This window comes from Rattus rattus, chromosome 10 (assembly GCF_011064425.1).
Source record: "Rattus rattus isolate New Zealand chromosome 10, Rrattus_CSIRO_v1, whole genome shotgun sequence".
Taxonomy (NCBI): domain Eukaryota; kingdom Metazoa; phylum Chordata; class Mammalia; order Rodentia; family Muridae; genus Rattus; species Rattus rattus.
Genome location: NC_046163.1, coordinates 77,710,929 through 77,733,983, shown reverse-complemented (window position 1 = coordinate 77,733,983; position 23,055 = coordinate 77,710,929). Strand labels below are relative to the sequence as shown.

At 37.7% G+C, this 23,055-nt stretch overlaps 1 protein-coding gene and 1 non-coding gene across 2 annotated transcripts in view; one reads left to right on the top strand and one right to left on the bottom strand.

Annotated features, from left to right (window-relative positions):
* Positions 1 to 23,055, top strand: part of LOC116911635 (contactin-associated protein like 5-1) — a 910,869-nt gene that overhangs the window by 512,451 nt on the left and 375,363 nt on the right. The window contains exon 10 of the mRNA XM_032915594.1: positions 3,706 to 3,877. Coding sequence (XP_032771485.1) covers positions 3,706 to 3,877 — 172 coding nt within the window. The remainder of the gene's footprint in view (positions 1 to 3,705; positions 3,878 to 23,055) is intronic.
* Positions 10,323 to 10,432, bottom strand: LOC116911881. The gene has a single exon (XR_004389395.1). It is a non-coding gene; the product is annotated as a U6 spliceosomal RNA (small nuclear RNA).

Here is a 23,055-nt window from a genome sequence, read left to right as displayed (position 1 = left end):
ATCTTTTATTAAAATAAATGTCTAGTTCTGTAGTCAGTGATCTGTCTTACAGAAGTCACATCTAAAGGGGACTTAGTCCCTATGGCTCTCTGACCTCAAGTTCTTAAGATTCAGTCCCTGAAGTCCTTTTGTACAACATAAACAACAAGTTCAATTTCAGGATTACTGGGAGGTATGAACAAGAACAGAATGCTTGGTGCAGCTTAGTGGAGGGCTTACTCAGCATGTAAAAGGCACTTGTTTCTATGAGCCCAACCCCATGCACACTCAACTCTCCCACCTTTTAAGAAATACAGATTACAGTATAGATTACAATATAGAAGATGATAAAATCTGGTTCAGATCTTATAGATGTGAATGTGAGCTAGCCTTGCCCTAAAGCTGACAGTTCCTTCCCTGAGGTAACTGAACATAAGCATTGCATAATAGCATTCACTGGAAAAATAACAAGATGAATCCATGGGCTAAGGCACTCATCGTTTAAACCTGATCACTTGAGTTCTGTCCTTAGAAGCTGTAGTAGGAAAAGAGGATGGGCCATATAATCCTATCTCTTGTCTTCCATACATTCAAGATGGTACATGCATGTGCACAGTCTGTCTTGCTCAAACATAATAATAGAAATAATAATAATGGCGGTTACACTTACACTGTAGTTACCTAGAACTTGACATAGCCTTATCATACACTCTACACTCTACAAACTCTGTATTCTTCTAGCTCTAAAATCTACAAATCACTCCTTTCTTCCTAAGGATGTAGATCTTGAAATAATAAGATATTTGCATAGGCACAGAAAACATATCTAGGGTTCCCTTGGAAGGGAACTGTGGGGAACAAGACCAATGTGTTTGGATTTTAGCATGAGGAAGGACCATAGCTCTTCACCCACAAGGACAATTACATGCCGAGCCATAGCATGTAGTTTTGGATGATCTTGTTTCTATATGATAGATCATAAGGTTGATGTTTAGTGAAATAAAATAATCCCTAAGGCTCAGCCATAAAGCTCTTGTACTGTTATCATAAGGACATGGGTTTGGACTGCTAAAGCCCTCAAAAAGCCAGACATTGTAGCACATAACTATAATCTTCATGCCACTCATGCCAGTGAACCTAATGTATTATAGGGGAACAGAAGACCCATCCTCAGAGAAGGACCAAAGCACCAATTCCTGTAGTTTTAATCTAATCCTGTAGTTTTAATCTCTGCATTTGCTGTGGTACTTGTGCACTCACGCTCATATACATTGTCACTCTAAGATTAATAAAATACTAACTGTAATAAATTATTATTTATTATTAATAAATTAATACAATTATTAATATGTGGAGACTTTAGAGACAATGAGTGCTTGGAGCAGATTCAAATCTGTGTTCACTGCAGTCCCATAGTAAAAGAAAATGAATGGGAACAAATGCTGAGCAATGGTCTCCACTTTGAGCTGTGTGTTCTAGATTACCAGGATCTTTCACCAATGGAGGAAGAATGAGGATCAGGAATTCATTCCCAGGCAAAATAGCTTTGAATAATCATGATATAATAATATTCTAACATGTCATCAAGGTATAATGGCTCTCCTACCCTCATCTAGTATATTGCTGAATTCTGCATGGATTTTTAGAGTGCTAGACTTAGAACATGAAGATTTATCCATGATTTAAACAGTGCTTAAACAAACTCTCCACATACCGACTGTAAACTTAAGGAAAGTAAAAAATTAGCTTCCACAATTGTCAACTTCCATAAATTCTCTCCATGGTTTAAATTAGAAGTTGCAGCATCTCTTCATTTTATTGTGTGCCTGTGAGCTGTTAGCTTCAGCCCTGCAGTGACCGTCCAATAGACATGAGTGAAATAATTCCTCTTACTTATGGCATGTTGCCATATTTTCAAGCACACATTACAATGGTCTCTGAACCTATGAAGATCACTGAGAGTTTGAAAGAGCACACATACTCATCTATCTTCTTGGTCTTTACCTCTTTTAATGAGAAGGTTGGGCTGACTGCAGGAAATGCTAATCAGTGACATGCATTTTTTTTAAAGAACATTCTTTAAGCGGTGTGGTATTAACCTTTTGCATGTGCTATTACAGCCTATAACTATGTGCACTTAAGCGCATCATTCTCTTAATGTCTGAATTTGCTTATACAGCATGTCAAAAATCCTGCTTGGTTCCTGAGTGTACCTTTCTCAGGAGCTTATCATGTTCTTGCTCTACAATTAATCAGCTGCGGTCTTTACCAAAGTGTAATTTTGTAGAAAGTGTTATTCAGAACTGCACTGGGAATTTAGATGTATGTTTGGGGAGACAACCAACATTCCCAAAGACTTACAATACATGAAGAATATGTGAAGGATGTGATTCAAAGAAAAGACAAATATGTTTCCACCAGGCAGAAAATGTGTGTGTGTGTGTGTGTGTGTGTGTGTGTGTGTGTGTGTGTGTGTGTGCCTCTGTGTCTGACTATGTTGCTATGCAAGCATTAGAAACTGAATGTGGGCTCCCATTACCCATATAAAATACTAAGCATGGTGTGGAACCATTTAAGTTTCAATACAGGTGAGGCTGAGTTAAGCCAGCTCATAAGGTTTTGCTGGCAACCCAAACTATACAAGCCAAAACGCTTCCCTGTGTTTGAGGAGGCTGTGTCACACAAAGAAAACTGAGAAGTGATAGGTGAAGGTAGAGTCCTGAAGCTCATGGCCTTGGTGTACTGGTCTAGGTATATTGGTGAACCCCTGGTTCACAAATAGACCTTATTTCAAAGAATAAAATGGGTAGTGGGAGAGAAAGGAATCTTGATGCCAACCTCCACCTTTGGTCACCACACTAAAGAAACCCCTGCATTTTAGGCGTGCAACACACACACACACACACACACACACACACACACACACACACACACTCACACACACACAGAAAAATAGGGCTTAAGCCACATGTCATACCAACAATGATCCCTTTGTCACTTTTTTCCTTTATAGTGACATCAGCATCCCCATTTTGTACCACTTTTACACCTTTTCTTGAGCTCCAATTAACAACAAAAGTGTGCCCTTTTATGAATAAAAACTACCAGGGAATAGAAAGGCAAAGATTAAAACAGAGACAGAAGGAACACCCATTCAGAGCCAGCCCCACATGTGGCCCATACATATACAGCCACCCAATTAGACAAGATGGATGATGCATAGAAGTGCTGGCCGACAGGAGCCGGATGTAGATCGCTCCTGAGAGACACAGCCAGAATACAGCAAATACAGAGGCGAATTCCAGCAGCAAACCACTGAACTGAGAACAGGACCCCCATTGAAGGAATCAGAGAAAGAACTGGAAGAGCTTGAAGGGGCTCAAGACACCATATGAACAACAATGCCAAGCAACCAGAGCTTCCAGGGACTAAGCCACTACCTAAAGACTATACATGGACTGACCCTGGACTCTGACCTCATAGGTAGCATTGAATATCCTAATAAGATCACCAGTGTAAGGGGAAGCCCTGGGTCCTGCTAAGACTGAACCCCCAGTGATCGTGATTGTTGGGGGGAGGGCGGCAATGGGGGGAGGATGGGGAGGGGAACACCCATAAAGAAGGGTGATCTCATAAATAATTAGATCTCAAGGTCTCCGATCAATAGGTTGCCAAAACAATAACAGATCATTTCAGTATTCTTTATCTTTTTTCTCTGTCCCACAGGATGCCCTGACAATCTCACTGATTCTCAATGCCTAAACCCCATTAAGGCTTTCCAAGGCTGCATGAGGCTCATCTTTATTGATAACCAGCCCAAGGACCTCATTTCAGTTCAGCAAGGTTCCCTGGGGAATTTTAGTGATTTACACATTGATCTGTGTGGCATCAAAGACAGGTAATTATTGTCTTGTCTCCTCTATTACCCCACACATTTCCATTCTCACTGTTCTGAATATGACTTTCTTTAAGAAAAAACGTAATTTGCAGATAGTAGCAACATTAGATATAATTGAGTTGCCTAATAGAAAATATTTCTGAATGATTTCAGACCCCGAGAAAACAGTTTAAATTGGTTGAATCTCTCTTTTTGTCGATTTGCAGTTGAATGAGTTATGTAAATTAAATCAAAATACAAATTTGAGAAAGGATTAAAATTTTATGCATAAACAACGTTTGATTACATTTGACTATGTTGAAGTTAAGAATAAAGCATAAAAGAGGGAGGAATTGCTTTCCCTAAACTATATCTTTGCCTGATATAGGTATCCTTTCCATAATGTTAAGAGTTTTAGAAATTCTAGAGCTAAGGTTTTGACTGTGCTTGCTGTGGATGTCCCCAATTGGGGATGGCAGGTCCTAGCTGCCATCAACCCTATTCACTTCTTTTTCTAGTTCCAAAGAGCCCAGATAGTAACTAACCTAGTGAGAACCGGAGATCTAGTGTGATGCTAAGTTTCTCATTGCCTTTCTCTTGAGATTTGGCTCCTCTTATGGTAGAAAGTTTCATATTTTATATCAAAAACAAAACAGAATGGATGGTGAGTTTCAACAGTATTTTGCCATGTTCCTTCTGTAGCACCTACCTCCTTCCTTCTTCTAATTCTTCTTACCCCTTTTAACATACTGATGAGCAGGTAGGTAAGTAGGATTTGGTAAGTATTTTGATATGTGTTGGTATTTGAGGACTTTGGCTACATTAATTAGTCATTGCTATAAACTGATATGTACCCTCATTTGTGAAAAGTGATACCAGCATGGAGAAATTTTGGGTAGGTGATTGAATTACATCTTAAAGGATGGGGCAAATAGTGGGTGGCCAAGTTGAGAATTGACAGAAGCAGATAGGAGATATTGCCATAGAATGGCCAAGAAAGAGAACATGGCTTATATGTGTTACCAATTCAAAATAATTTGACTTTGCATTTAAAATCTCCAGTAATACACACATTTTATAACTAACATCAAATGATGTTTTTTTGGCAATATATATTTTCCAAAAACCAAGTAATATATGACTTGTCCTTCAATCCACCATGTGTTAGGTTTGGTTGACAAACTTCAGCTTTTAGGTCATGCAGGGAAAGCACATGGCATCCATATAGCTGGGGATGTAGATCTGGAATTATCACAGTGAAGGCTTTTATGCCAGCAGAATTTGCTTTCATGTTCTATGTGAAAATTGAGAAGGAACATCATCAGATTTGGCTAGAAACTCGAGTTAAGAAAAATATTGTCCCAGCTAGGGGAGTAAGGGAGATTATGATTTCTCTGAGTCCAGAGAAAAAAATGATGAAAAGCATCAGGTGCCTTTACTGTCAAACAAGGGAAATCAGCCATGCAGAACATGGTCTCAGCTAGTGATGGTAATGGCCACCATAATTAGATTGAACATTATCACAAATTTCTGATACGATTGCAAATGTGATTCCCAACACATTACACTGACTTCTTGATCCTTGTGGGGTTTTCTTTTGTTGTTTGTTTGTTTTGGTTTTTTTTGTTTTTTTTCCATTTCATCAACTGAGAAAGTGGGTAATAAAATGTATGCTTCATTAAAATGTGATGATTTAGAGGTCCCCAAATCAAAGCTTTTAAAGGAAATGGATACCACCCCAGGTGTATATGTCAGGCAATGGAGAAACTTATAAGTTCATCATCTGGTGCAGCATTTTATGTGTAACAGATCAATATAGGGACATTTGTCACCTGGAGTATCTTTGATATCTTAGCATACAATCATGGAAGGTTTCATTAGTTTTGATTACATAAAAATCATTGCCATCAGCCCTGCACTTTACTTTTTGTATGTTTGTAGTCTTGAGTAATTATATTACATACAATTTTGTTTTGTTTAACTGTATAACAAGAAATATATTTGCTTTAGTGGCTAAATGGTACATTTCACTTAAATTGCAGTCACTTTCTTAAGGATCTAATTTGCATTTGTTTCAAATCTGAGAGGCAGGGTGAGGGGTTTACAAAGACAGGTGTTTCCTGAGTTTTCTGTTTTCACTGAAGTGTTGAAATAAAAATAAATGTCATATTGGAAGTTCATATGCATGTAAATGAGTACCAGCAATAGATGCAAGGAGGGACAATATGTGGTAGAGATGCATAAAATAAAGAGGCAATATGTGAGAGATCAAGGAGGGAAAGAAAAGCCTCAGTGTTAGGGAAGTAGATCCAGAGGGTCTCTGGAATTTCTACTTATGTCAAACAGAAATGTTTGTTCCATTTGTCATATATGAAAGTTTTAGCCAGCTGATTGCTAGGCAGAGCAGGGGATGACCTGGGCCATGGGACTCCTACCTGTGGCTTTGGATATCAAGACCATGGGAGCCTGACAATGTCTTCCTAGACAGCAGATTCTAAGGTCACTATCCTTATTCTGTGCTCCTTTCCTCCTTCCTTCTGTAGCTTATATAAGCTGTTTTATTGCAACAACTGGGACAGTAACTCGAACAAAGCACAGATAATTGGTAGGGTTTCTATCCAATATTTGCTTTGAAGAATCAGGTACTACAGACATAGACTACCACATTCTTTGGATTGTTTTATAACAAGGGAAGAGTTCTCCTTTATGCTGAAGTGAATACAGTCATTAGTGACAATTATGAACTTGAAATATGGTTATGAAACAAAGAGCTGATTTTTTTAATTTATTCCATTTCAATAAGTTTAAATTTTGATTGACATCCAACTTAGAAACTCTGAAACTATCCTTAATCTAAGCCCAGGTTTAATTCACAGCCCCTTTCATGTTTTGCAATTTCATGAAGATGAGGAAAACTTATTGCCTATCTTACTGAAAATATTGGGTCCCAGTAAATTTATAATTTTCAGAATCATCCTGTAAACTGTGAGTCTTGTATTCAAATATTTTATCTTGTGATATTTGTTTGGCCATATCATAATACTGGTGACTGATGCTCCTACAAATCCTCAAAGGGTGAATTTTAGGACGTGTGAGTTGTGATTCTTTTTTTTTTTAACTTTACATAAGCATTTAATTATATATATATATATATAAAGGAAAGACAACTCTATAATTCTCCCATGCAAAATAACTTAGGAAAGAAATTGTTATCAAAAATACACTAACATACTTATTTTTAACAGACCAAGCATTAATTGTTACTGAGGCATATGAAATCTTATACTGTTAGCTTCAAAAAATCAAAACATATATGTATATCAGAAAATGTACTCTTTAAAACAAGGTGGCATGTATGCCTAAATGGTAAGGATTTTGAGATTTCACTTAGAAATACAATTTTTCTTTCAAATATTATAACCTCACATGGATTGCATGGTATCAATCTACTATCACTCTGAACAATATTTTATTACAATTTCACAGAAGAGGATGCAAAATAGATAAATAAATATACTCATCAAAGAGGTACAAATAAAATTGGGACATATGCTTAGCAAAGAGTACATACTGAGATTTTATAGTGATACCACTTCTCAAACTCTCCATGGAATTATCCACCTGTCCAAAATTAGATTGACCCCACAAACCATTTGGAGTAAAGGAAATTAGCACAGAAGAATACATGCAATTTGACTCAAATTGCATAAAATATAGCAATGGTCCAGAATGTATTTCAGAAACCCTTGATAGTGAAATGAAGAATAAAGAAGAATATTCTTGCATATTATTAATAATCATTGGAGTTGATTGCATGTATTCCATTAAATACTGTCTCACATACCTTATTTTAAATATATGGATCCTTTCTGAGTTATATGCTTTAGTTCAAAGCTTTAGAAAACAATATTTTCAGAATAACTATGAATCGAACCTTGCTTCTTTGAATATTTGTAGAATACTTCAGACTCACAATCAAATTCATCAAATTCAATAAAATTGACTAGCAGATAGTGTGCAAATTCACTGATCATTCTCTATTTGTACTCTTAGAATTTTGAAAAAGTTTCTCCTTTATTTTTTATATCTTTATTAACTTGAGTATTTCTTATTTACATTTCGATTGTTATTCCCTTTCCCAGTTTCGAGGCCAACAATCCGCTTAACTCCTCCTCCTCCCCTTCTACGTGGGCTTCCCCAACCCATGCTCCCCCCATTACCACCTTCCCCCAAACAATCACATTCACTAGGTGTTCAGTCTTGGCAGGACCAAGGGCTTCCCCTTCCACTGGTGCTCTTACTAGGCTATTCATTGCTACCTATAAGGTTGGAGCCCAGGGTCAGTCTATGTATAGCCTTTTGGTAGTGACTTAGACCCTAGAAGCTCTGGTTGGTTGCCATTGTTGTTCATATGGGGTCTCGAGCCCCTTTAAGCTCTTCCAGTCCTTTCTCTGAATCCTTCAACAGGGATCCCACTCTCAGTTCAGTGGTTTGCTCCTGGCATTCACCTATGTATTTGCTGTATTCTGGCTGTGTCTCTCAGGAGAGATCTAAATCTGGTTCCTGTCAGTCTGCACTTCTTTGCTTCATGGTGGCTGTATATGTATGGGCCACATGTGGAGCAGGCTCTGAATGGGTGTTCCTTCTGTCTCTGTTTTAAACTTTGCCTCCCTATTCCCTGCCAAGGGTATTCTTGTTCCCTTTTAAAGAAGGAGTGAAGCATTCACATTTTGGTCATCCTTCCTGAGTTTCATGTGTTCTGTGCATCTAGGGTAATTCAAGCATTTGGGCTAATAGCCACTTATCAATGAGTGCATACCATGTGTGTTTTTCTGTGATTGGTTACCTCACCAGGATGATATTTTCCAGTTCCTCCATTTGCCTAAGAATTTCATAAAGTCATTGTTTTTGATAGCTGAATAATATTCCATTATGTAGATGTACCACATTTTCTGTATCCATTCCTTTGTTGCAGGGCATCTGGGTTCTTTCCAACTTCTGGCTTTTATAAATAAGTCTGCTAGGAACATAGTGGAGCACGTGTCTTTTTTATATGTTGGGGCATCTTTTGAGTATATGCCCAAGAGAGGTATAGCTGGGTCCTCAGGTAGTTCAATGTCCAATTTTTTGAGGAACCTCCAGATTGATTTCCAGAATGGTTGTACGAGTCTGCAATCCCACCAACAATGGAGGAGTGTTCCTCTTCTCCACATCCTTGCCAGCATTTGCTGTCACCTGAGTTTTTGATCTTAGCCATTCTCACTGGTGTGAGGTGAAATCTCAGGGTTGTTTTGATTTGCATTTCCCTTATGACTAAAGATATTGAACATTTCTTTAGGAGTTTCTCAGCCATTCGGCATTCCTCAGCTGTGAATCCTTTGTTTAGCTCTGAACCTCATTTAATAGGGTAATTTGTCTCCTTGCAGTCTAACTTCTTGAGTTCTTTGTATATTTGGATATAAGCCCTCTATCTGCTGTAGGATTGGTAAACATCTTTTCCCAATCTGTTGGTTGTCATTGAGTCCTAACAACAGTGTCCTTTGCCTTACAGAAGCTTTGCAGTTTTATGAGATCCCGTTTGTCGATTCTTGATCTTAGAGCATAAACCATTGGTGTTTTGTTCAGGAAATTTTCTCTAGTGCCCATGTGTTCAAGACGCTTCTGCACTTTTTCTTCTATTAGTTTGAGTGTATCTGGTTTGATGTGGAGATCCTTGATCCATTTGGACTTAAGCTTTGTACAGGGTGATAAGCACGTTTCGGTCTGCATTCTTCTACATGCTGACCTCCAATTGAACCAGCACCATTTGCTGAAAATGCTATCTTTTTTCCATTGGATGGTATTGGATCCTTTGTCAAAAATCAAGTGTCCATAGGTGTGTGGGTTCATTTCTGGGGCTTCAATTCTATTCCACTAGTCTATCTGTCTGTCTCTGTACCAATACCATGCGGTTTTTATCACTATTGCTCTGTAATACTGCTTGAGTTCAGGGATAGTGTTTCTCCCAGAAGTCCTTTTATTGTTGAGGATAGTTTTAGCTATCCTGGGCTTTTTGTTATTCCAGATTAATTTGCAAATTGTTCTGTACAACTCTTTGAAGAATTGGATTGGTATTTTGAGGGGATTGCATTGAATTTGTAGATCGCTTTTTGTAAAATGGCCATTTTTACTACATTAATCCTGCCAATCCATGAGCATGGGAGATCTTTCCATCTTCTGAGGTCTTCTTCAATTTCTTTCTTCAGAGGCTTGAAGTTCTTATTATACAGATCTTTTATTTGCTTGTTTAAAATCACACCGAGGTTTTTGTATTATTTAGGACTATTATTAAGGGTGTCGTTTCCCTAATTTCTTCTTTAGCTTGTTTCTCTTTTGTGTAGAGAAAGGCTACTGATTTATTTGAGTTAATTTTATACCCAGCCACTTTGCTGAAAGTGTTTATCAGGTTTAGTAGTTTTCTGGTGGAAAAAATATTGAATGCTTCATGAATTTGTGTATTATCCTTGTGCAGGGGCCATGCTAATCTTCTTCTCTTTATTGTTCCAATTTTAGTGTATGTGCTGCGGAAGCGAGCATGTGAGTTGTGATTCTTATTTGATGATGAATTTTGAGGTAAAGAACATTTGTAGAGTCTTCAAAAAAGTCTTACTAGCTTTAGGTCACCACCAAAAGTGTGTGTGTGTGTGTGAGAGAGAGAGACAGTGTGTGTGTGTGTGTGTGTGTGTGTGTGTGTGTGTGTGTGTGTGTGTGTGTGTGTGTGTGCTTGTGTCGAGGTCAACCTATGCCATATGACTCTTACCTTAATTTTCCAAGACAGGGTCTTTCACTGATGTTGTACTGTCCTAAATTGGATAAAGTAGTGGTCTGAAAGCCTCATTTACTCTTCAGTGTCAACCTTTTCACTCCAGAATTGTAGGTAGGTGATGCCACATTCAGCTTATTCCTTGAATGACTACTGGGAATCTTGATGATATACTGAATCATCTCTCTAACCCCTTACCTGGACCTCTGTACTAGAATAAATAAAAGCCTAATCAGCATGCCTAATCATAGGTAGTAGCCTACCACATACTTTAATCCTATATATAAAGTAATCCTAAAATTTGGTACCAATAAATTTGGCTACTCTCTCTTTATTCTAAAATGTTTAAAAGTAATTAGGAAATCCTTTTAAAACATATGACATGGTAACCCTAAATCAGAGACATTCAGATTAAAATTGTTTAGAATGAAGACTGGGTTTATGTTGTGCCATATACCCTAGAATGTCTCTGGGTCCTTTAGAGATATTGAGTCCACAGGTAAAACACATTTGTCTGTTAGGCACATCATAATATTGGCTTATCCATTTTTTTCTCCATAGAGCAAGGAATCTGATTTCCTCAAAGCTTTGTCTGATGTTAACCCTGATCAATACTATAGAAAATATTCCTTTGTTCACATAAGTTTGAGAAATGTCAATGTAACAAAATTTAAATGATTTTGTTTTTTGCAGGAGGATTTCTCTCTCTTTCTCTCTCTCTCTCTCTCTCTCTCTTTTTCTTTGTGTGTGTGTGTGTGTGTGTGTGTGTGTGTGTGTGTGTGTGGTGTGTGTGTGTGTGTGTGTGTGACTGTATTGGACAAGTATACATTTCACAGGCTTATAAAATATGTGATGGGAAGTCTTTGAAAACACATTTGATCACTATAACAGTTAATATTGATTATAAATAAAGCAGCATTTAAATTCATGTAGGATGCAATCATATGAGTATGACTGTGAGCAACTTTCTAGATTAAGTTAATTAAGTCATATTTGTCTTAGCTATGATCAGCACTACTACAAAAAGTGGGTTTTGGAGATTAAAAGTAGAAAGGACTATTTGATTCCCTGGATGCTAACTTCTAGAGTTATTTGCATATATTAGATATTAGCCCTCTACTGGATGTAGTATTGGTAAAGATATTTTCCCAATGTTTTGGTTACTGTTTAATCCTATTGAAAGTTTCCTTTGCCTTACCGAAGCTTTGCAATTTTATGAGTTCTCATTTGTTGATTCTTGATCATAGAGCATAAGCCATTGGTGTTCTGTTCAGGAAATTTTCTCATGTGCCTATGTGTTCCAGGCTCTTACTCACTTTCTCTTCTGTTAGTTTCAGTGTATCTAGTTTTATGTGGAGGTCTTTAATCCACTGGGAATTGTGCTTTGTACAAGGAGATAAGAATGGGTTAATGTGCATTCTTCTACATTCTGACGTACAGTTGAACCAGCATCATTTGTTGAAAATGTTGTATTTTTTCCATTTAATAGTTTTGGCTCCTTTGTCAAAGATCACATGACCATAGTTATGTGGGTTGATTCCTGTATCTTCAATTCTATTCTGCTGATCTACTTGCCTGTCTCTTTACCAATACAATGTGGAGTTTGTTTTTTGTTTGTTTGTTTGTTTGTTTTGTTGTTGATGTTGCTGTTGTGTTTTGTTTTTATTTTGACAAGATTGCTCTGTAATACAGCTTGAGGTCAGGGATTCCTTCAGAAGTTCTTTTATTGTTGAGAATAGTTTTTGCTATCCTGGATTTGTTGTTATTCCAAATGAAATTGCAAATTACTCTTTCTATCTCTATAAATAGTTGAGTAGGAATTTTGATGGGGATTGCATTGAATCTGTAGATTTCTTTTGCCAAAATGACCATTTTTTGCTATATTAGTCCTACCAATCCAAGAGAGTGTGTGGTCTTTCCATCTTCTGAAATCTTTTTCAATTTCTTTCTTCAGAGACTTGAAGTTCTTGTCATACAGATCTTTCACTTGCTTGGTTGGAGTAACACCGAGGTTTTTTATATTATTTGTGATTATTTTGAAGGGTTTCATTTCCCTAATTTCTTTCTCATCCTGCTTATCCTTTGAGTAGAGGAAGACTACTGATAGTTTGAGTTAATTTTATATCCAGCCACTTTGCTGAAGTTGATTATCAGGTTTAGGAGATGTTTGATGGAAATTTTGGGGTCACTTAAGTATACTATCATATGATCTGCAAATAGTGATATTTTAATTTCTTCTTTTCCAATTTGTATCCCATTGACCTATTTTTGTTGTCTAATTGCTCTGTCTAGGACTTAAAAAATGAGGTACAGAACTAAACTAAAAATTCTCTACTGAAGAATATTGAATGGCTGAGAAGCACCTAAAAATATTTTCAACATCCTTAATCAGCAGGGAAATGCAAATCAAAACAACCCTAAGATTCTACTCCCACACCAGTCAGAATGGCTAAGAGAAATAAACTCAGGTGACAGCAGATAGTGGTGAGGATGTGATGCAAGAGGATCACTTCTCCATCACTGGTGGGATTGCAAGCTCATACAACCATTCTGGAAATCAGTCTGGAGGTTCCTCAAAAATTGAACATTGTACTAACTACCTGAGGACTCAACTATACTACTCCTGGGCATATACCCAAATGATGTTCCAACATACAGCAAAGACTCATACTCTAATATGGTCATAGCAGCCTTATTTATAATAGCCAGAAGTTGCAAAGAACCCAGATGCTCTTCAACAAAGAATGAATACAGAAAACATGGTACATTTACACAATGGAGTACTACTCAGCTATTAAAAACAATGACTATATGAAATTCTTAGGCAAATGGATGGAACTAGAAAATATTCTGAATGAGGTAACCCAAGACATGATATGCACTCGCTGATAAGTGGATATCAAAAAAGCTCAGAATACACAAGAAACAGTGAAGCTCAAGGAGAAGGAAGACCAAAATATGGATTCTTCAGTCCTTTTTAGAAGGGTGAACAAAATACTCACAGGAGGAAATACAGGGGCAAAGAGTAGAGAAGAACCTCAAGAAAAGGTCATCCAGACACTGCTCCACCTGGGAATCCATGCCATATGCAGCTACTAAACTCATTCACTATTGCTGATGCCAACAAGTGCTTGCTGACAGGAGCCCTATATGGATGTCTCCTGAGAGGCCGTGTCAGTATCTTACTGATACACACAAGGATGCTTGCAGCTAACCATCAGACTGAGCATGGGGACTGCAATGAAGGAGTTAAAGTACTGAAGGAACTGATGGGCTTTGCAACCCCATAGTATTATCCAACTAGACCCCAACCCCAGATTTCCCAGGAACTAAATCACCAACTAATGAGTACACATGGAGGGACCCATGGATCCAGATGCATATTTTGTAGAGGATGACATTGTTTGATATCAATAGAAGGAAAAGCCCTTGGTCCTGTGTAGGTTCATTTCCCCAATTAGGGGAATGCCAGGGAGTTTATGTGGAAGTGGGTGGACGTGAGAGCATCTTCATAGTAGCAGACAGAATGAGGCATTCGAAACAGGGGAAAGGGGATAGCAATTGATATCAATTGATAGCAATAGTAAATACAAAAAATATCTAATAAAAATAAAATAAAATAAAATGAAGGAGAAAGGAGCAGCTCAGTAGCATGTATCTGTCTGCTTCCTGACCACAGATGCTATTATGTCCTGATGCTTCACTGTGGTGCTGTTCTTCCCCTGCTATAATTGATTGTTCCCTCAGTCTGAGCCCGAGCAAACCTTCCTCTCTTAGCAGGATTTGTCAGGTGGTTTGTAATGGCCACTTGTTGGGGAAATGACTAATACAGTGACAGAGACCTTCTCTAGATTAAACTGCTTTTTGGCATGTTTCTCAAAACCCTGCTCTGGATTTCATAAATCATAATAAACACTAGGCAACCTTGGCTTTCCTTCTTATCACAAAAACTGCAGTGAAGGGAACTGGGGGCTGTAGGTAGACCCTGGCTTCCCTGTCTGCTTCTCTGAAAAATAGATCATCAGTTATTTCCTCGTTTCCTTCCAGTGTTATAGAACATGGAATTTTGACATGTTCACTTAGAGAATACCAGTTGTATGCTTATTTCTGTTATGCTAAATATCCAAGTGACTCTTGGAGTTCTGAGCCTCACTTTTCTGCACATAGCAATACTGTTTAGCAAGGTTGTTTTATTGATCTATTACAATAATTTGTGTTACAGACTTCACTGTGTTTGTTTACTATATTGCCGTCAAACACAGAGATTGTTTTTTTTTTGTTTTTTGTTTTTTTTCATGTGATATTATTACATAAGAGTAGAAGAAAGCTAAATCTGTCTTCTCAAGTATGCTGTGGTAACCAATACCAACAGTTTATGCATCAATCTCAGCCAGTGGTCCTGAAAAGAGTGGTGGTTACTGGATACAGATTCTAGCCAGTGTTTGGCATACAGAGAAAAAGAGTATGGTAAATGAGATAGGCAGCAGTGGCATGAGCCACAGAAAGGACAGGAGGGAGGAGTAGAAGTTATGTCTTTTAGGCTAAGAAGGAAAATTTCAAATGGAAATGTGAGGAGACTCCTACCAGCTAACAAATGTCACAAGACATTCATTTAAAAAGGAAGGAGTATGTAACTAATAAACAGTTAAGGACTGAATTTCTGCTGTTGGTTATAAATGTTGAAGACGAAAATGAGTTTTCTTTGAAAGTGAGAGACAATAATCTGAGGATATTGTGCCTTCTTTTGTTGCAATTTGTAACTATGGGAAGACTTCTGGAAACATCTATAATTTGTGGATTCTTGTGTGTGTGTGTGTGTGTGTGTGTGTGTGTGTGTGGTGTGTTATATATTTGTATGTGTAGGTACATAGTCTCCTGCACACATATTCATACATTAGAGTGGGATGTCTTATGTCCTTCTCTGCCACTCTTCATCCAATTCCGTTGAGACAAGATCTACCCTTGAATATGGAACTAAGGTGGTAACCAGAAAGCCCCAACAATCTTCCTGTCTTTGTCCCCAACAGTTCCAGTGTTACAGGAGCATGTAGCTACAATCAGTTTTATTTTTAACTGTGTGATGGGAATTCAAACTTAGGAGTCTTCTTGTGGTTGGCAAGGAAGTGCTCTTGCCTGCTGAGCCAGTCCCCAGCCCAAGTGTTTTAATTTTTTCTCTTGTTGACTGGGGCAGGCTTCACCATTACTAGATTTATGTCAACTTAACATAGGATGGAGTCATTTGGGAAAATAAAACTTCAATTAAGAAACGTTCTCACACTGCCTTATGGGGCATTTTAGATTTATGATTGATGTGTTACTGAGGTAATTCATTGTACTCAGTGCTACACCTGGGGTTTTGTCCATCCAAGATGCTATAAGAAAGCAGACTGATCAAGCCATGAACAATAAACTTATAAGTAATACTCCTCCATGGTCTCTGCACTAGGTCTTTTCTCTAGGTCTCTCTATCTGAATTATTGCCGTGACTTACTTCTGTTATGGAGTAAGAATTGTAAGCTGAAATACTCTTTCCTTCTCAGGTTTCCTTTTGTCATGTTTTGTCAGAGTAATAGAAACCCTAAGTCAGACATTGTACCAGGGTGATCCTGAATTTCAGTTTGTATAGACACCAATACCAGTCTGATTCTTGTATGTTCCCAAAAGAGAATAATTCAGATAAAACTCAGTCAAACATATGGACTCGTATAGTGGTTTGACCAAGAACATGCTCAATAGGCTTAATTACCAGATAATTAAAAAATTGGGGGAAATATTAGGAGAATGTGGTCTTATTAGAGGAGCTGGATCACTGGGAGTGGGTTACAAAATTTCAAAACTCTAACCCATTCCAATTTAGCTCTCTCTTCCTCCTCCTCTCTCTCTCTCTCTCTCTCTCTCTCTCTCTCTCTCTCTCTCTCTCTCTCTTTCTGGTTTCTGATGTTATTTCAACAAAGAAAGCTCTTAGATGCTAGTCCAGTCTGCCTTCTACCCTGCCTGGATTCACCATATGAAACTGTAAACTCCAAACAAACTCTTTCTTCTGTAAGTTATCTTGGTCATGGTGTCTCATTACTATGTTTAGAAAAACATGACCAAGACACTCACTCAGGATTCTGCAAAGCAGCAAAGTTCACAGAACACAGCTCTCAAACTCTTGATCATGGAAAGCGTGTAAAATGCATTGCATGTGTGTGTGTAGTATATGTGTTTGTATATGTGGTTTGTGGTCTGTGTATGGTATATATTTGTGTGGTGTGTGGGATGTGGTATATGTATCTCTGTGTGTCACCTTTATAAATGTATTTGTGTGTGTGCTTGTGTATGTGTGTTTGTATTATGTTCTTGTGCTGTTGAGTGTTATTATTCCATGTTTGAGTTATATAAACAGATCTCTTTCTTTTCCTAAAATGGTTTAAATTGGGGATTTGAGAATTTCCACTTAAGCTTATTAATATGATACTCATTAAGCCAAAATATTCACAGTTTCAAACACTGAAGTATCTAAACAAGTCTGAAGGCAAATATTATAGTCATGTGAAGGAAAGAGTTAATATTCTCTCTCTCTTTCTCTTTCTCTCTCTCTCTCTCTCTCTCTCTCTCTCTCTGTCTGTGTGTGTGTGTGTGTGTGTGTGTATGTGTGTGTGTGATACTTGTATAATGGACGATTAGAATTCACAAGGCAATGGGTAGACTCTGTAGTCTGTCAAAAGTAAAATATCTTTTCTTTTTGACATAACCTTCATAGTTAACAGACACAGATTTTAATTCATATAATATTCAGAGACTTTTCTGAGAGAAGATGCACAATCATGAGCCCAAATTACTGTTAGCTGTCTGTGTCTTGAATAATTACAAATTGTTACTGGAGTTATTAAATTCAAAGCTAGAACCCTGAAGGCTGACTAACAAAGCAGGTTTAGCCACACAACCTCAATTGGCCAGTTAGACCAATACGTCATAATGAAGGCAGAAAAATGAAATATACTCTATTTAGTCACAATGGGAGGAGGAAAGATGTCCCTTGACCCTCCATTCCCCAAGATTTTCCTTCAAAATCCTTTTCTGACTTCTCTTTATCAACATTTAGTTCTTGCATAACCTATCTCTGCATCAGTGTATCTGTAAGGTTGCCTAATGAGTTGCAAATCTTTATAGAGAACATAAGTTCTTCCTCCAACCATAACTACCACCTTAGACTTTCCTTCTCTTAGTAGGTAATTCCTGGGGGAATTCTAATTTCTTTGGTTCCACTGTTTTTGGTAGCCAAACAAAGTCACAGTATCCTTGGAATATTTTTATTCTTATTAGCACCATGTGCTGACAGTGTGGTTCAGTTCTTTCCTTTTTTTCTTAAATCTCAACAGCAAATCTGCCATAAAGCAAATGGAAGGGACTGTTCAGGCCAGGGAACAGTGTTCTTTGCTTAGGTATACAGAGAGTAGAATTTTGTCAACGAGTTATCTACATTAGTCATGTGTGAAGCAGAACTCTCTTTTTCTCCATAAGGTGCAACAAGAAATATTTTTTACAGCAATAAAAATGATTACAGTTTATGCCTATGTGAGGAGATACATGGCATAGAGTAACAATGAATTCATACATGTTCACATTCTACAAGACACTATAAAATTCTCATAGGATGTGAATGTCACCTTTATCTGATTTTACAAATTAAGTCATAGTAGTGACCATGTCTCATTGTTCCAGTATTGCATCCCATGACCTAGCCCTTTAAGCTCAGGCTTTTTAGCACTAGGTTAATTTTTATCATATCATATGACCTTTGAAGTTAAAAAAAAGAAAAACAACATGAGAGTTGTGAGATAACCTAATCACAAAAGAGCACACATGATATACACTCATTCATAAGTAGATATTAGGCAAAGCTCTGAATACCCATTGTAATTGTGAGAAAGCAGAAAGTGAAAGGGTGGTGGGGCTAAGCTAGAAAATCTTAAGGCTCACCACAGGGACCCACTGGCTCCATGGATACTGTACCTTTTACGGATTCCACAACCTTTCTGAACATTATCATCAACTAGATACCAAATGTTCACACATGTGAGCCATGGAGAACATTTCAAAATTAAGTCATAGTAGTGACCATGTCTCATTGCTCCAGTACTGCATCCCATGACCTAGCCCTTTAAGCTCGGCTTTTTAGCACTAGGTTAATTTTTATCATATCATATGACCTTTGAAGTTAAAAAAAAGAAAAACAACATGAGAGTTGTGAGATATCCTAATCACAAAAGAGCACACATGGTATACACTCATTCATAAGTAGATATTAGGCAGAGCTCAGAATACCCAAGATTAAATTTACAGACCACATGAAGCTCAAGAAGAAGGAAGACCCAAAGTGTTGTTGCCCTGTCCTTTGTAGAAGGGGAAACACACTAAAGGAAAGGCAATCCAGAGACTGCCCCACCTGGGGATCCATCCCATATAAGGTCACCAGGCCTAGACACTATTGCAGATGTCAACAATTGCATGCTGACAGGAGCCTGATACCACTGTCACTTGAGAGGTTCTGCCAGAGGTGGATGGTAGCAGTCAACCATCACACTGAAAACTGGGTCCCCAGTGGAGGAGTTAGAGAAGGGACTGAAAGAGCTAAAGGGGTGTGGAACCGCATAGGCAGAACAACAATTTCAACCAACCAGACAACTCAGAGCTTCCAGAGACTAAACCACCAACCAAGGAGTATACATGGAGTGAGCCTTGTTTCCAGCCATTTATGTAGCAAAGGATGGCCTTGTTGGGCATCAGTGGGAGGAGAGGCCCTTGGTCCTGTGAAGGCTCAGTGCCCAAGTGTAGGGGAATGCCAGGGCAGGGAGGAGGAAGGGAGTGGGTGGGTAAGTGAGTGGAGGAGCAGGCTCATAGGAGCAGGGGGATGGGGGATGGGATATTGGGTTGCTGGAGGGAAACTTTGAAGGGGGATAACATTTGAAATGTAAATATAGAAAAAACCCAATAAAAGAAAAAGATTAAAAAATATTTATTTGTCCCCTGCTGTTCACTCTTACCACCATTTTAGAGGCTGCAGCAGTGACCACAGTTGTTGTAACTATGGGGAAATATCTATAGAGTTGTTAGGTTCCAGAAAAAGGAATTGGAAAGAATAGCTGTGAATAGTTGTAAAAGTAGAGACTCTTTCTGAAGAAAGTCTTCTTCCAAATACAGAAGTGGGCAAGAGTGTTGGGAAAGAAAGGATGTTGGAAGACCAATAGCCTGGGTAAGGAGAATGTGACAGTTTATTGTGCAATCTGTAGCTCCTCCTCACATCTTTCTCTTCATGTGCTGGAGGATTTACTGGTTCATGTTCTTTCCCTTTCCTGTATTCCTGATTGTAGCAGATCTCCAGTCTTTATTATTTTAAAAATTATGTTAATATTTAAAAAAAATACTTTGTTTTTACTTTTGCGTATTACATGTGTGTCTGTATATGAGTATGTTTGTACACTGGAGTCAGATATATGGGTTATGAGTAGTCTGATATGGGTGCTGGAACCTGAAGTAAGTTCTATGAAAGGGCAATAATACATGCTCTTAACTGCTAAGCTCCCTTTCCCCCTACTAATATGCCGATATTGATGCTTTTTGTGCTTTCTCCTCTCCTTCCACATAGCCACCAAAGCCAGAATAGTACTAGATACTATTAAAATATTCAAAATATTTAAACTAACAAATAAATAACAAATTAAAAAAATATGCCTAATGAAATCTATAAGACAACTGCAGTACCTAAGTGTAACCCTAGTCATCTATGTTTCTTTGTTTGATATTTTTTATTATTAATACTTTGAAGTATTAGGGGTTGGATCTAAGGCTCCATCAATGAATGGAAAGGAATCTATTACTGAGATATTTTTCCCTATTTTTATTTTGAGACTATATTTTACTCTATTTCCTTTTACTTCAACCTCCCTTCAAAGTGGCTGAAATACAGTCCTATATCAATGGGACATTCTTATTTAATTTTTCTTTCATTCATTAAAATCATTTTATTCTGTAAAATAATTTTCTAGGACTATATACAGCAGATAAGAACAACTCTTGAGGATTAAATTAAACGTTTCTAAACTCGGCTCATAAAATCAAGACCTTTGTGCTTGGGGAGAGGCACGCTGTTCTCTTGCATTGCATTTGGCTCTTGTGTTTCTATTGCTGAATACTGAATCTGTGACTTAGAAAGATAAGTTACTGTTTCTGCTATGAGTTCCATCCACCTTACTTTCCAGCAGATATTTTTCAATAAGACTGAGTTGAGGGATTTTGAAATAGATCGGATTACTTCTTTAATTTAGACTGAGAATAGGGTATTCGTTGTAGGTACATGACATAGATTAGAGTCAATGTTCCCATTCTCGAAAACATGGTATTGCTCTAATTTCATGCTCACCTCATCTCTTGTTCTTGCTTTATTCTTATCCATGCAAAGATCATGTAGCAGGAGAATGCTCACTGGCTAGGTTTACTAGGATGGTATTGGTGAATAGTCATATCTTTACTGTGTATAATATACCAGAGGGAGTCAAGGAAAACCTGTGACTCATGATTTGTGAATGAGACACAGTTCCACATTAAAAATATATGTACTAGAAGGTCCCAAAATCCACAGTGAAAGTACACAATACTTGCTCTAAATGCCTACATATTTTCCCCAAACAGAAAGTGAACATATTATGTAAAAATTGATATATCTAAAAGTAAAAAACAATCTTATGAAGAGACTAACACAAAGACAAAAACCAAGATAAAAGAGGAATTTTTAAAAAGAAAAGAAAACATACTTTCTCAAAATCTGGGATCTAGCAGCTTGGATATCAGATGGGAATGTAAATGTAGGAATTACCTCAACCAGAGTTCCTCTCTGGAGCCACTCTTTTAGAGCCTTAGATTCATTCCGTTGTAATTGTGAGAAGTCACCCTGACCAAAACAACTTCAAGGAGAAATGGTTTATTGTAAGTCACAGCACCAGGTAACAGGATCATTGAAGAACAGTCAGGGCAACAAGTGGTAAAAACAACACTACAAATTAAGTTCATAGTCAAAACCAGAGAGAAACAAACATATTGCCACCTACTGCTCAGCTACTTTTCTCAGCTCTTACGTGATTTAAGGCCCAACCCCAAAGAATGGATTCAGCTGATTTTAGCACAATCAAGGCAATTCTCTACACATTGCGCACAGTCAATCAGAAAAAAGACAATTTCCCATTGAAATCTTCACTGGAGGTTTTAGGTTGTATGGACAATTAAAATGACCATCATGATCAGGTTTTACATTGTAAGCAGAGATTGTAATCTTAGAAATGGGCTCAAACATAAGCATTTTACCTTTTTTCATATTGATGCTCTGAAGTTTCTAAAGAAAAGCATTTTGGTAACTTGAACACCTCTGTTGTCTCAGTGAAACTTGTTTTTAGCGACTTGTCTCATTGCAATGCCAAATACCTGACAAAGCAATGTAAGATAGAAAGGCTCCTGATTTGATGATCCTATGCTGATAGCCAGACTTTGAGGTTGCTGATGATATCATTTCTAGTCAGAAGACAGAGAGAGATAGATACTGGTACTCAGCTCACTTTCTCTTTTCCATTCAGTTCAGGGTCCAAGTGCACAGAGAGTACCACCTGCATCAATTAGCTGTGTGAAGGAATTTAGCAGCTTTTGTGTGAAACTGGTGGCATCAGTACATGCTCTTTTTCCAGAAGCACAGAGTTCCATTCCCAGCACCCACAAAAAGAAACTCAAAACTCTTTGTAACTTCAGCTTCAGTCAATCCAAAGACCTCCCCCAAACCTCCACATATACGTGAATGCATAGATGAATGAAAATTAAGCCTTAGAAGCTTTTAAAATTTTGTGCTCAACATCTTCTGCAGGACACTTCTCTCTTGCCTCTGTTCCCATTTTAAGTCACAGCCATTATAGGATGTCTCTGAACATCTCTTGAATGGGAACTCAATTCATGAATGTTGAGCTACTAGAGAAGCAAATGGGGATTATAGTCTGTCTTTTACTATAAGTAAAGTTTAGTCTATGCTGAATTTCCTAAAAAATTACAGCCTGTAGCTGGTAGAAGAAATGTTTCAATCAAATGTTGATAATCTTGATGAAATGTTTGATCCTCATGTGGGAGAGACGTGTTCCAGACTCCAAGGACTGGAGATCCTTCCTTGCCTCATCCAGATAAATATACCTGTCTTCCTATCTTTCTATCCTATCTTAAATGGATTTTTTGCCCCTACCCTTTCTTCTCTCATTAATAGATTTGAAATACTGGAGAGAATCATGCTGATAGCTCTAATTCTGAATGTTCTCTGCTTTGAAGAAGAGCCCTTGAAAGATCCTCAGTAGCACATAGATTATCAACTTTAAGTATTCACTGG